General features: G+C 48.0%; 1 protein-coding gene across 2 annotated transcripts in view; it reads left to right on the top strand.

The window, feature by feature from the left end:
• Cgnl1 (cingulin like 1) overlaps positions 1 to 14279 on the top strand; it is a 156663-nt gene that overhangs the window by 124483 nt on the left and 17901 nt on the right. For both annotated transcript variants that reach the window (XM_021171400.2, XM_029481707.2), the window contains exons 9-13: positions 1621 to 1827; positions 2480 to 2584; positions 6582 to 6734; positions 7574 to 7744; positions 13195 to 13356. In XM_021171400.2, coding sequence (XP_021027059.1) covers positions 1621 to 1827; positions 2480 to 2584; positions 6582 to 6734; positions 7574 to 7744; positions 13195 to 13356 — 798 coding nt within the window. The remainder of the gene's footprint in view (positions 1 to 1620; positions 1828 to 2479; positions 2585 to 6581; positions 6735 to 7573; positions 7745 to 13194; positions 13357 to 14279) is intronic.

Genomic DNA, 14279 nt, shown 5'->3' with positions numbered 1-14279 from the left:
GTGTGCTTGGTCGTTCTGATTTGCCCTTGCCGAGTAACTAAGAGTACTGAGCAGCTCCTCATGTGCTTGTTTCTGTATCTTCTTTGGAAACAAATCTATTCTTATCCTTTGCCTACATCAAGAGTGGGTGGTTTTCTGGCCATTGAGATGCATGCCTTTGATTTCAGCACTCAGGAGACAGAGGCAGGCAGATCTCTGTGAGTTAGAGGCCAGCCTATGAAGATAGTGAGTTCCAGGACAGTCAGAACTGTGTGAGAAACTGTGTTTTGTTTTGTTTTGTTTTAAGTGGGTTATCTTTTTATTATGAAGGTGAAGAATTCTTTATTCTACCATGATCTGATTGGTCAATCTTTCCTCTTGTTCTGTGGGCCACCTTGTTATGCTGCTACTGCTATCTGCAGCATTGTGAAAGTTTATGACTTCCCACAACCTCCTCTCACAGTGATTTGCAAACTCACAACCACCTGTAATTCCAGTCCTAGGGGCTACAATGCCCTCTTCTGGCCGCCTTGGGTACTTTACACACGTGGTATACATAAAGCATGCAGGCAAACACTCACAGAGACATCTGTCTGTCCTTTTGTCATCTGTGCTTTTGTTACTGTAGCAGAGGGAGCTTTGTGTAGACACAGATAGGCATTCCTGGGTCTTCTAAGAGTTGAAATAGTTTTAGTTCTAGAATTTAGTTGTAGATTCATTTTGTGAAAGGTGCTGTCTTGATGTGTTTTGTTTGTTACAAGGTCATGTGTAGCCCAGGCTAGCCTCAAATTCATTATGTAGCTGAGGATGATTTTGACCTCCTCTTCCTCCTGCTTGCACCATCTTAATGCTGGAGAGTGTGTCACACACCCCATGTATGTGATGCTAGGGACCACACCCAGGGGCAAGCATTTTGCTAATGGAGCTGCTATGCCCCCAGCCTCCCGTTTTCCCCATCTTTAAGGTGGGATGAGAATAGCACCTAGGCTCCTTAGAAGGTGGCGAGCTCAGAGAAAGGGCGGAGCATAAGTCCACAGCTCTACTTAAGAGTAGGTGACAGGCAGCAAGTGGCCTGCAGGCTGTCACTCACCCTATCTTCTTCCTCTGACATTCAGCTTGTTTTTTCACTACTGAGTATTGAAGTGTGATTCCCTCAGCTGGGTGGTGGTGGCACACGCCTTTAATCTCAGCACTCATGAAACAGGCAGGAGGATCTCTGTGAGTTTAAGGCCAGCCTAGTCTATGTAGTGAGTTCTAGGACACAGTGCTATTACATAGACAAAGTGTGTTTTGGAGAAGGAAAAAAAAAAAAAGATGGAGGAGGAAGAGGGAGAAAAGGAAGGAAGGACGAGGAAGAAAACAAGAAATGATGATGATGATGATGATGATAAGCAAGCCTATAGCCATGAAGTTACATCTCCAACTTTTAAAAAATCTTTAATCTTGAGATAGTCTCTCTAGGTTGCCTAGGCTAGCTTCAAATTCACCAACTATCTCAGGCTAGCCTGGGATTTTCAACCATCCTGCCTCATCCTCCTGTTACTGGGATGGCAGACATATACCAGGAGGTTCCAGCAGCAACTTCCTCCACAGGTTGGGGACCACCTATGAATACTCAGCACTTTTTCTCCTTGTTCACAGAATGTTGAGGTCCTGGCCAGCAGGAGCAACTCCTCCGAGCAGAGCCAGGCGGAGGCTGACCTGCGTGAGAAAGCGCTGAAGGAGGAAAATGAGAAGCTGCGGGGGAGGATTGCAGAGCTGGAGCGCAGGGCAGCCCAGCTACAGAGACAGATGGAGGATGTGAAGGGTGACGAGGCCCAAGCAAAGGAGACACTCCGGAAGTGTGAGGTAAGGCAGGGCCTTGGCTGGGGTTTGGTGGCTTACAGCCCTCCTTCCTGAAAGTGATTTCAGAGGTGGGGAAGGCAGTCAGGATTTAGTTAAGATGCCAAGGTAAACTGCAAGCATAGGCCTAGGCCACACAGTCCCCAGAGACTCAGGCATCAGATATACTAACCTCCCTGAGGCTCACTGGGGAACCTCCCAACACCTGCAGAGGCCATTGTCACACCTCCAGTAGGCTGACTCACTAAAGACATCTTTTCTTTAACACATAGCTGATATTTTTGGAGATTTTTAGCAAACCAGTTATCTGGTTTGCCCAGGCTTTAAAGTAGGAAGCAGTTAGGGAAAGAGGTGGTGAGAAACGGCAGCTGAGTGGCAGAGGGCCATCCTGGGCACCATCTGGGCACCTGCATGCCTTCTACAGCAGGGCCTTGCGCTACGTGGAGTTTCTGCATACCTAGGGGTAAAGCGTGGGTACTTGTATTAATGGAAAACAAAACAAGACACCAGAGTAATCCAGAAAGTCACATGTACATAAAAGTGGGACTCCAGAGGGGGATACACCCAGGCACCTTATCATCTTTATCCCATGACAGGCACACCATGACCATGGCCATCTCTTGTCCTTACATCTTTTGACCTATCTGTTTCATTGTAGAGTGAAGTACAGCAGCTGGAGGAAGCCCTTGTGCATGCCAGAAAGGAAGAAAAAGAAGCCACATGTGCCAGAAGGGCTCTGGAGAAGGAGCTGGAGCAAGCTCAGGTAAGCCCCAGCTTTCCCTTACTCAGTCATGTAGGTAGACATGGCCACGGGGCCTGTCCTTTCAGAGAGTGCCTTTCACCTGCATAGCCACCCTGAGTTTCAGATGGCCCATCTAGACTGGTGACTCAGAGGTAGGGGACAGTTGGTAATTTCCGGAGAGGTTTAAATTGTCACAGTGGGAAGATACTGCAGGTCTACTCTGAGCATCGTAGAAAGCACAGGCCAGCCCCACAACCATGAACTTTTCTGGTCTAAATGTCACTGTGCCAAGGCTGAGAAATCCTTGGTGGGAAAATTCTCGACAGTTTTGCAGAGATAAAATACAAACTGTGTATGAAGGCTAACCGGACTTGTCTCTCAGGTGGCATGGAGTGGCCTCTCTGCAGAAGCCAATTTCCCTTCTCCCTTGGGCAAACACATTCCATACTATGATGTCACTCCTTCAAAAATGGCTATGGAAAGAGGCAGGAAGAAGTCATTTCCTTGAGACCAGATAGCTATCTGTCTTCAAAACCAGGAGGTTCGTAGAAAACGAGGTTTTCCCATTTGGATGTCAGGAAGATTATTCGAAGTCCACTGTAGTCAAAGCCAGTGTTAGATCTGTAAGTTGACCTTTGCACAGTGGCCTCAGTGTCCCTTCTTTCTGTCCTTCTCTCTCAGGTTTTTAAAATGCTGCCCAAATATCCTCGGGGTGAGTTTTGGGGAAGGTGACAGGCAAAGGGCTGGCTCCAGCAGGTTGTTGAGGTTTACAGTGGGGAACCCACTGGTTTGCAGGGTCTGGTGGGGGACAGCAAACAGGAAGTGAGTCAAACTTGGAGCCATGGTTCAGAGTTCCAAGTGCACAAGGCTCGTTTTCCTAAGTTCTCTCCTGTAGTGCTGAGCAGGAGTCACACTCAGACATCATGACACCTGGCTTTTCCTTGGGTGCTAGGGATCTGAGCTCAGATCCTCATGCCTGTACAGCAGGTACTGTACCCACTGAGCCAGGTCCCTGAGTCCCCTCTGCAGCTTTAACTCTGGGAGCAATGTTGAGTGAGGCACTTGGAAGCCTCAGAGATGATGCTAACAATACAAACCCTAATAGTGGAATAAAATTTGCATGTGCAGGGTGGGGTGGAGGGTGGGGAATCACCAGATAGGTGATTCTGAGATCCAGAGTAGGTGGTTCTGCAATGGCGGCCTTGAGCTTGGGGATCATTACCTGTTATTGGATGCAGAGCCTTTGACTACATGACTAAGATCAGAAACCAAGGTTCACTAAGCTCCCAGGGATGAAGGAGACAGGAGGAAGGTTCTCAGAGCTGTGGGAGCATAGTAACTACAGAGCAGCCTCAGAAGTGACAGGGCTTTCCCTGTCTGCTGTCTCAGCACACAGATGCCTCGGGGGGAAGGGGGATATGCACCAAGATCGTGTCTCTCTCTCTCTCTCTCTCTCTCTCACACACACACACACACACACACACACACACACACAAAGGATTTATTTATTTAATATTTGTGAATATGCTACACTGTCACTGTCTTCAAACACAGAAGAGGGCATCTGATCCCTTTACAGATGGTCATGAGTCACCATGTGGTTGCTGGGAATTGAACTCAGGACCTCTGGAAGAGCAGTCAGTGTTCTTAATTGCTAAGCCAACTCTCCAGCTCTAAGAGCCTTCTTTTAAGGAAAAAATATTTTAAAAATTAATAGCTATATGACTACCTCTTATATCAGATTCAGCAAACAGCAGTAGGATATCCCTAAACATAGAATGTAAATCCTAGCCTTTTCACGTGGAGTCACAGTGTTTGGAACAGATGGGAATCCATAAACTTGAATTTGAGCATTATCTCAGATAATCTTAAAATGTCCCTTAGAAATGCCACCTAGAAAAATGTTCTGTCTCCTCAGCTCTCTAAGAAATGTGTTCTACACACACACACACACACACACACACACACACACACACACACGGGGCACGGGGGTGGATTGAGAGAAAAATTTTCTAAAAAGTCACTGCCTCAAAGACATGGCCCAAATTCATTCAAAATCAAGCAAGCTTGGGACCTTTGAAAGGTGGATGTGGATGGGTGTGGAAATGTGTTGTTTGTGTGTGTGTTTGTGTATGTGTGTATATGAGTGTTTGTATATGTGTATGTGTGTATATGTGTGTGTATATATGCACACATGTGAGTGCATCTGCCCATGCTGTCCCAGGGTCACACCACCACCACCACCATTGGCGAAGATGAAGAATTGGCTTGTGTGTATAGGACCACACACACAGGCATCTGTGGAAGCCAGAGGTTAACAGGGATATCTTCCTCTATTGCTTCCCACCTGTTGTGTTGTGTTGTGTTGTGTTGTGTTTGAGACAGGGTTTTTCTCATGTAACCTTGGCTGTCCTGGAACTAGCTTTGTCGACCAGGCCAGACTCAAACTCACTGAGCTCTGCCTCCCGAGCCTCTCGAGTGCTGGGATTAAAGGCATGCACCACCACTGCCAGGACTAGTATGGGTGGTGGAGGGTTTCAGGGGAGGGGGGGAGAAGTAGCCACATTTTTGATATCTAGATCCTTAGAGTTTTTCCCACATGTTGGAATCAACCTCACTGATTTTAACAACTCCTCTTCTTTCTTTTCCTCCCCAACTCCAGAAAGTAAATTCCAAACAGACACCTCAGGGTCTCACCCGCTCTTGCTGCATGGTCAGCTATAGCTGTAGTGGGCCGATGGCCCTCACACTGGCATATCTTAGGGTTCTCTTGCTGTGAAGAGACACCATGACCAAGGCCACTCTTATAAAGACAAACATTTCATTGGGCTGGCTTGCAGTTTCAGAGTTCAGTCCATTATCACCATGGTGGGAAGCTTGGCAGTGTGCAGGCAGATGTGGTGCTGGGAGGAGCCGAGAGTTCTACATCTTGATCCACAAGGAGCAGAAAGGGACTGTATGCTATACTGGCCATAGCTTAAGCATAGGAGATTCCAAAGCCTGCCCCCACAGTGACACACTACCTCCAACAAGGCCACAACTCCTGATAGTGCCACTCCCTAAGGGCCAAGCATTCAAACACATGAGTCTATGGGGGCCATTCCTATTCCAACTCCCACACCTGAATATTTTTCTTTGTTCTCTTTTCCCTAACAGCTTTTGTTGGTCTTGGTTCCCTGAAGGGGTGAACTTCAGCAGCCTGGCAATGTTGGCTGCTGAAGCACATCCTGCCCTCCTGCTGTCCAAGTCCAGGAACCAGGAGACAACCCCAGATTTTCACTCCCTTGCTGTACACTTGGCAAGCACACCTAGAGTATCCTCTGCAAACCCAGGGGAGCCTGGGACGACTTAGGGGTAGCTTCAAGATGCATGGGTAACTGCATGTGACAGCAGATTATAAACCGTTAAGCACTGTGTCCAAATGTCAACCATTTTTCTATGCAGCCTCTTGCAAGGACACGAGACCAGACAGGCATTAAGAGTTCCTGTGCCGGGTGGTGACAGCGGTACATGCATTTAATCCTGGCACTTGGGAGGCAGAGGCAGGCGGATCTCTGAGTTTGAAGCCAGCTTGGTCTACAGAGTGACTTCCAAGACAGCCAGAGCTACACAGAGAAACCCTGTCTCAAGAAAAATAAATATATAAATAAATGAATTAAAAAAAAAAAGTCCCTGTACTAGGCTGGAGATTGAGCTCAGCTGCTAGGGTGCTTGCCCAGTTGGTTTCGATTGGTCTGCGAGATCACTGTCCTGTTTTAAGGACAGACATTCAGATTGAGGAGTCTAGCCTAAACCCCACCAGCCATGTGGCTGCTCCGTGTACTCCCCCTCCACCTCTGCTCTTATGGAGGCCGCTGGCTACATCAATTTGCCTTTTCAGTCCCTGATCCCCTGACTCCTTCCCCTTTGCCTAGAGGTGATTCGTTTCATTGCCTTTGTGGTGTGAAGTTCCCCTGGCCACCTGTGGCAGAGGGTGACCAGGTTGGTGAGTGACACTGCTGAGTTTTTCCATCCGCAGAGAGAGCTGAGCCAGGTCTCCCAGGAGCAGAAGGAACTCCTGGAGAAACTCCGGGACGAGGCGGAGCAGAAGGAGCAGCTGCGAAAGCTGAAGAACGAGATGGAGAGCGAGCGGTGGCACCTGGACAAGACCATCGAGAAGCTGCAGAAGGAGGTGAGAGGGCAGGCGGCCGAGCAAAGGCAGGTGGGCCTGGGAGAGCCCAGCGCTTCCTCCCGCAAAGGCTCAGGAAACCCATCATCCCCCAAGCACAGATGCACCTGGACGGTGCCGAGGCCCTGCAGCCATTCCCTGGACTCAGTAAAAACTCCAGATGCAAGAAACTTAGCTAAAAACATAAACACCAAACCCCTCAGGGCCCTGGGTACCCGGTCACTTGCTAACAATAAACAGAGCTGGTCTGGTGTGGACACACACTTAACCAATGGTCCTTAAACTGGAGTTGAGGCCTCTGGGCAGTCTGCATAGTCATGTCTCTCTGACATTCAGGAGTTCCAAAGGCAGTTCCTAAACTCTGAAACTTCTGCCCCTCAGCTCACACTCTCAGGGAAAGGCACACACTGATGCTGCCGGGCTCCCTACCTTCTAGAAGTGCACACTGGAGGCTACCATTTTCTGATACCTCCCCTGGGCCAGGCATTTTGCTAGTGACTTCTTCAGCTCTAACTAGAGTTCTCTCTGGGCTTTGTCTTAACTCTGGCAGCCCCTCTGGAAGGTGGATGGGATTCAGTGTTTCTAAAAGGACAGGGCCAAGGTCCTCAGTGGCTAAGGCTACACCTCAACCATGCACTGGTTAGGGAAAAGCAAAGTTCCCATCTCAGGGCTGTGTACCCAGCCCCTAGTCACTCTTCCATGCTGTCCCCAAGGCAGGGTTAAGCCAGACCTCACAGCCCAGGCCTGGTGCTTGGCAGGGATGAGAGGAGATGCTTTCCATGTCAGAATGGACTCCAGAGGGAGCATGGCAGGGTCCCCTCATACCACGCTGCTTCCTCTAGATGGCTGACATTGCTGAAGCCTCCCGCACATCCTCTTTGGAGCTGCAGAAGCAGCTGGGTGAGTATAAGGAGAAGAACCGCCGGGAGCTTGCGGAAATGCAGACACAACTGAAGGAGAAATGCCTGGAAGTGGAAAAGGCCAGACTGGCAACCTCGAAGATGCAGGATGAGGTAACGCCTGCCTGCCTGCCGGGAAATCCTCTCCTTTATCTCTTCTGAGAGTGTTGTCCTCCAGCTTGCTTTTCAAGGCTTCTGTTGAGGGGGCTGGGATGGGGAAATGCTTAGGGAAGCTTTGGGGCTTGTTTGGTCTGTGTTCTCGAGTGATTATATGTAGGTAGCATCCTAAGAGGCAAAACTCCCACTGACACACAAGCGAAACAGGAACAGCTTTAACTGGGCCACGTTCTGGTTCCGTCCAAAGTTTTCTGCCTGAAAAGTTGAATCACCTTTTATAGAGCAATGACATTGTGTCTATCCGTGTCCAAACATGTCATTCGCATCCATGCCTTCTATTATCCCTAGAACAAGATGGCAGGAAGTGACGAGGGTTTTTTTTTTTTTTTTAACAACTTTTTCTTTTTAAGATGACTAGGTTCTTTTAACAGCCATTTTGCTTGATTGGTCATGTGTGTATGCATGTTTCCACGTGAGTATGTCTGTTTGCACCCACATGTGTGCTGGTGCCCACGGAGAACAAAAGAGGTTGTTGATTTTTTGGAAGAGGTGTTGCACGTGTTTGTGGGCTCCCTGATGTAGGGGCTGGGATCCAAACTCTGGCCCTCACGATTGAGAAGCAAAGGCTCTCAAGTCAAGAGCCATCTCTGCAGTCCTGACCATGGTCTCTTGACTTCTATTGGGGTAGATAAGAATCCGATAGCCATTGTAAAAATAAACTAAGAGATGCCCTCAGGGACTGGGCATGTGGCTTTGTGGGGTCTAGCCTTGGTTCAGTCTCAGGAGTTTACGAATACTGACATAATTAAAACGTATTATTTTTGTTGTTTATTATTTATCATTGCGGGCGTGTGCTGTGTGTATGTGAAGATGTAAGTGAAGGCGTGGAGCTCAGGGGATAACTTTGTGGAGTTAGTTTCTCCTCCCTTTCCGAGGGTTCGGGGATCAAGCTGAGATAGTCAGGCTAGCGCGGCGAGCATCTTACCTGCTGAGCCTGCTTGGCTGCCCTAAGACACAGTCTTGGCTTGATAGTTAAGAATAACAGAGGAAAGAAATGCAGTGATTGCATTCTTGAGCTAGGAAGAGAAAAGTCAATGGGGACGTTGGGTGTTGGAGGCTGGGAAGCTCCATGACTACCCATTTCTGTCTGTCTGTCTGTCTGTCTGTCTGTCTGTTGTCTCCCGTGTCAGTTCTGCCCCATGCTCCCAAGTGCTAGGATCATAGGTGTGCACCCCCACTCCTGGCTGTGAGTCTAGCCTGTGCCAACTGACGGCAAGCAAGAGGTCTCAGCAGTCTCAGCATCGCCTTCTGCAAACCATTAGTAGCTTAATGCTAAACACGATAATGCAGTGGTATAGTGGAGGCACTTAGGTCCTGGACATCGATACACACTGCTCTTTCTTTCTTAACTCCACACCCCACCCCAGCCTCCAGTGCGAAGAGCTCACAGATTCTGCAGGAAAACAAGTTTTAAGGAAAACAAAACAAACTTTTAATTTCTTTGATGATCAAAGGAAGGTTTCCCCCTGAGTCAGTGCTGAACCCATCAAAGAACAATGGGTATTTATTACAGATTTCCAGAACAGTTCTGAGAGAGCCCTGATAACGCGTCCCCTCTGCCCCAGGGTTATGTGATACAGGGTTCCAAGAAAACAGACTCTGGCACGCTGACATCACAGCTCTCTTAGCTGCGAAAAGAATATTCTTTTCATTTTTAGAGCAGACGGATGGAAGGGCTCAGACATTTGCCAGAACACATCAAATACCTGGTCTGTTTTAACTTCAAAAGGCCACTGTGTCACTGTGACCCTAAACAGGGATCCACATGGCTATTTGTGTAAACATTTTGGGGCTAGACACTTCAGTGGAGAAGGAACCATGAAGATCCTCTTCACAGATAAGGAAGCAGATATGGTAGGGCCAGACGGCTACCATTCTGCCTGTGGTGTGAGACACCCGGATTCAGATGAGGGTGGCCTTTGACCTTTAGGAGGTAAGGCTTAGAGTTCGTATTTAGTTCATTTACTTAATCCTGCTAACAACTTAAAGGTGGTACTAACAGGTTAAAAGGTATTTGCTTACTGGCATTTTTATTAGTAGATAAAATAATTTATATGACAATTTATTATCGTATCAACAAATTATCTGCTAATTTATTAGCAGGTTGATTCATTTATACGGTAGTGGGTCTCGTTACGACATCTCACATGTGGATCTCCTGTCTCTTGATCCTGTTCACCTCAGCACCCTCTCTGGTCTCCTCTCTCCTGCTGATCCCCTTTGCCCATCTGGTCCTCCCACTTTCCCATTGGTGTTGGTCCCTGTCACGTTAGGGTTGCTCTTAGGAGCCTGGACAACTACACCACTGAAGAAAAGCTGTAGTTCTCTCCATGAACAACAATTAGCTGACTTTTAAATCCTCAGGAAGGGGCGGGGCCGTGTGAGCTCCTCCAGCTCTGTGATGGAAGGTTGGTGGCTCAGTCTCGTCCCAGCTGCTTAGTGCAATGACTGTGCCTTGCTGTGACAGTGCTCCAAAGCATGACACCCCTCCCTGTCTCATCCACTTTTTCTGTCTCTTCTGTGATACCCCTGGGATGGGGTAAGACAGATGTCCTGTTTAGGGCTTTCTGTCTTGCTTATTATTATCTGAGAACAAGTTACTCTTGGATGCTCTGTGGGGGAGTGTTCCTTACCTCAAATGCTTGGTGCTAGGAGTATTTCTGATCTCAGAGATCTTGAAGTTATTTGTGGAGATTTTTACTTGTTTGCCATTTCCAATCTCAAAATCTATAATGCAAGCCGGGCGTGGTGGCGCACGCCTTTAATCCCAGCACTTGGGAGGCAGAGGCAGGCAGATTTCTGAGTTCGAGGCCAGCCTGGTCTACAAAGTGAGTTCCAGGACAGCCAGGGCTATACAGAGAAACCCTGTCTCGAAAAACCAAAAAAAAAAAAAAATCCACAATGCAGACTGTTTTAGCTTTGGATTTCGGAGTCAAATGCTCCAAAGTTTTGTCCTTTTTTAAGGATTTATTTTATGAATATAATTATTTTTCCTACATGTATATTGTTGCACCACATGTGAGCCTGGTGCCTAGAGATGCCAGGAGGAGGAAGGCATCGGATCTCCTGGAACTGGAGTTACTGATGGTTGTGAGCTGCCATGTGGGTACCAGGAGCCAAACTCATGGTTTGTTTTTGTTTATATATATATTTTTATTTATTATATGTAAGTACACTGTAGCTGTCTTCAGACACTCCAGAAGAGGGAGTCAGATCTCATTACGGATGGTTGTGAGCCACCATGTGGTTGCTGGGATTTGAACTCTGGACCTTCGGAAGAGCAGTGGGGTGCTCTTACCCACTGAGCCATCTCACCAGCCCCCAAATTCATGGTTTTAACCACTGATCAGTTTCTCTCCAGCCCTGCATTTTGGGCTTCGGAACTGGGGATGCTCGGGCTGTGCTAACTGTTCTCTCTGAGTTACTGAGTGCTCTCGGGAGGGCACTTAAAGGTGTTAGGAGATGGAACCCCAGCCCCCTGCTAAGTGGAGGTGGTGTTAGGGGGTAAAGGAAGAGAAAAAGGAGGAGGAGGAGGAGGAGGAGGTGGTGGTGGTGGTGGTGGTGGTGGTGGTGGTGGAGGTGGTGGTGGTGGTGGTGGTGGTGGCGGTGGAGGTGGTGGTGGTGGTGGTGGTGGTGGCGGTGGAGGTGGTGGTGGTGGTGGTGGTGGTGGCGGTGGCGGTGGAGGTGGTGGCGGTGGAGGTGGTGGCGGTGGAGGTGGTGGTGGTGGAGGTGGTGGTGGTGGTGGCGGTATGGTAGGTATTAGGAGAGGTGTGCATGGTGTTTCAGAGGATGCCAAGAAGGAAATTGTTTATTTGATTAGCATTCTTTGTGATCACTATTTTTGGGTATCATCTAATTCTCAGATAAAGTACATTTTAATATTTTCCCTATGTTGTAATGGGGACATTGACACCCAGAGAAACGTAGTGTTTCTCTGCAGTGAGTGTATCAGGTCCAGAGAGCTCCCCATTTTGTGTTCTCTGTGGATGACTGCCCTGTGCTCTCTGTTTCACTCACCATTGACACCCAAACCAGACCAGGGCCTGTGTCTACAAGTCATTTTCTCTCAAGTGGGACTGTGCTAGAAGTGGCTGGGTGTTGCGGCCGGCCAGCAGCTCGCAACGAACGGTTCAACTGAGATGGCAACTCAGACTAAAAAGAGAGGAACTAGACAGGGAGGAAGAAGAAACGGAGCAAAGACAGTTTCATTCTGATCAAAGCTCAATTTTACTTGTTCCGACACTCAGTTATAAAGGAAGGGGGAAGGGGACCCGATTCCCGCCAAATAACTCGGGGTCCAGTAGCAGGATGAGTACGTGTGTAGCTCCAAACAGCAAAGCGGCACCGTCCAGCAGTGGGCGTGGCAGAACGAATGAGCAGGAAACTCCACCCCTGAGTAAGCAGGTTCCAGGCTGGGGGAGAGGAGACTATAGCTGGGGGCTCTCCATTGTATTGGAAATGGGCATCTTCATCTCTGTCAGAATGCAGTGCTGGACCGGGGTCGTCTTATGCTAGCCTGATCCTTCAGAGCTTCCCCAGCTTTTCTGTGGACTCCTTCAAGGAATAAATCTCTGTGGTGTTCTGTTGTTAGCTCTGTGCCTACTCCAGGAGGGTTTGACATTGGCAACCAAAGAGCCAGGGTTGAGCATCATTGAATCAGCCAGCCAGGTTGATTTTGGCATTTCCCTTGCTAGTGTCATGGCCCGGCTCCTGAGACTCAAACTGTTGTTGTACATTCTTCAAAACTATTAGATGAGCGCCACCTTGTGGATGAAAAGAGCACTGTCATTATGGGTGACCATTTCTTCTACACAGCATTGGTTGTTACCAAATGAGTATGATTTTGTTCTTGGATTTTGTGCCTGCTAGTTGCTTAGAGACCATTAATTTAGTTTTTATTTTAAAACGTTAAACCTCTCTTAAGACAGTGCTGATACAAGAATGCTTAGCTACTTAAATGACTGTCAAGTGGCTTTGACCACAGCCCACCTAATGACACGTCCATCCATCCAAATATGTTAATATATAATACAAAAACATCACAGTGCTTGTTCATACTTTATTGTGTGTGTTCTATGTAGTTAAAATAGTAGTCCACACCTAATCAATTGACTTTATAACCTAACAGTGAACTGCTTACAAAGGAAAAACACTCTCTTTTTATAACATGGAAAATTGAAGTCTAGAGAGAGGTGGGGTTTGCCCCTCTTTGCTTTGGGATGGGCCTGTGCGCTCTGTTTTCTGGCCTCCTTGAGCGAGGCATGCACATGGTATGCAAACCTGTATGCAGGCATGTGTTCTCTATCATTGCCAGAGCTATCCAATATCATTTCAATTCCTTGCCATTCCTACTGCCCAAGGGACCTTCACACACGCTCTCCTTCTAGTTACGCCTCAAGGAGGAAGAGTTGCGGGACTACCAGCGAGCTGAGGAGGAAGCTCTCACAAAACGGCAGCTTCTGGAGCAGTCGCTGAAGAACCTGGAGTATGAGCTGGAGGCCAAGAGCCACCTTAAGGATGACCGCAGCCGACTCATCAAGCAGATGGAGGTGTGTGGGTACACGCTGGAGCCAGGCTGTGGGCACCCGGGCTGGAGCCAGGCTGAGGAGAACACGTCTGGGCCACCAGGGGGATATAGGAAGCCTTGGACTTTTACTCTTTCTAGCTTGATGTAATCAAGACCCTTTCTTTGGAGTGGGGGGCAGCTTATCATGTTGTAGAGAGTTAAGTGGGAAGGATTTGATCTGTGATTTAGACTAATGGCTTCATTGCTTTGAAAAGGATATAAGTTATTCCCCAAAGAAATTATCTGATGGTGCTGTGTCCCTTCAGTAATGGTTCCCCTACAAAGGCTCCAAGACTGCCAACTGTCCAGTGAGGGTCCACACTGTGCCGTAGTCCCCAAACCACCCTACACATTGGGGACCACTGACCAAACCACATAGTCCAGTCTCATTCCTGGCCCATCTTCCTGAGTGTGTATGTATCATTGCCAGAGCTATCAGCAAACTGTGGTCCAATTCATTGCCATTTCCCAGTCCCAAGATAGTCTGTTTGCAACTGCCCAAAGCAGTTACCAGCTGGGGGTGAGTATTTACAAGCCTAATACTCAACACTTGAGACAAACCCACACAAAGAAATACCAGGACTTCTGAGATGACAGGAAAACCTGAATTGCTAAAGAGGAATAATTTGTGAGAGTGGAATGACCCTAAACCAGAAACACACATGTGTTCTGCTCTCAGGAGAGTAACAGAGAGACTGAGAAAAGCTCAAACTCAGGGGGAGACGTTAGCATTGTCAGGATTTTGATAAAAGACGGGCCTGGTGCTCAAGGCCAGCAAAGAAGGCTTAAATTCAAAAATCAATGAATTCCTCATTCAGCTTTGTATATAAGCAGAAATAGCTCTTAAAACCTCCAGGGTGCTTCGCAGTTTGTATTAGGAGTGAAGTTGGAACTGGTGGAGATTTT

This window comes from Mus caroli, unplaced genomic scaffold, assembly GCF_978045245.1.
Source record: "Mus caroli unplaced genomic scaffold, Mus_caroli_1 scaffold_11, whole genome shotgun sequence".
Taxonomy (NCBI): domain Eukaryota; kingdom Metazoa; phylum Chordata; class Mammalia; order Rodentia; family Muridae; genus Mus; species Mus caroli.
The sequence above is the reverse complement of the archived record's forward strand: the minus strand, read 5'-3'. Positions and strand labels throughout refer to the sequence as shown.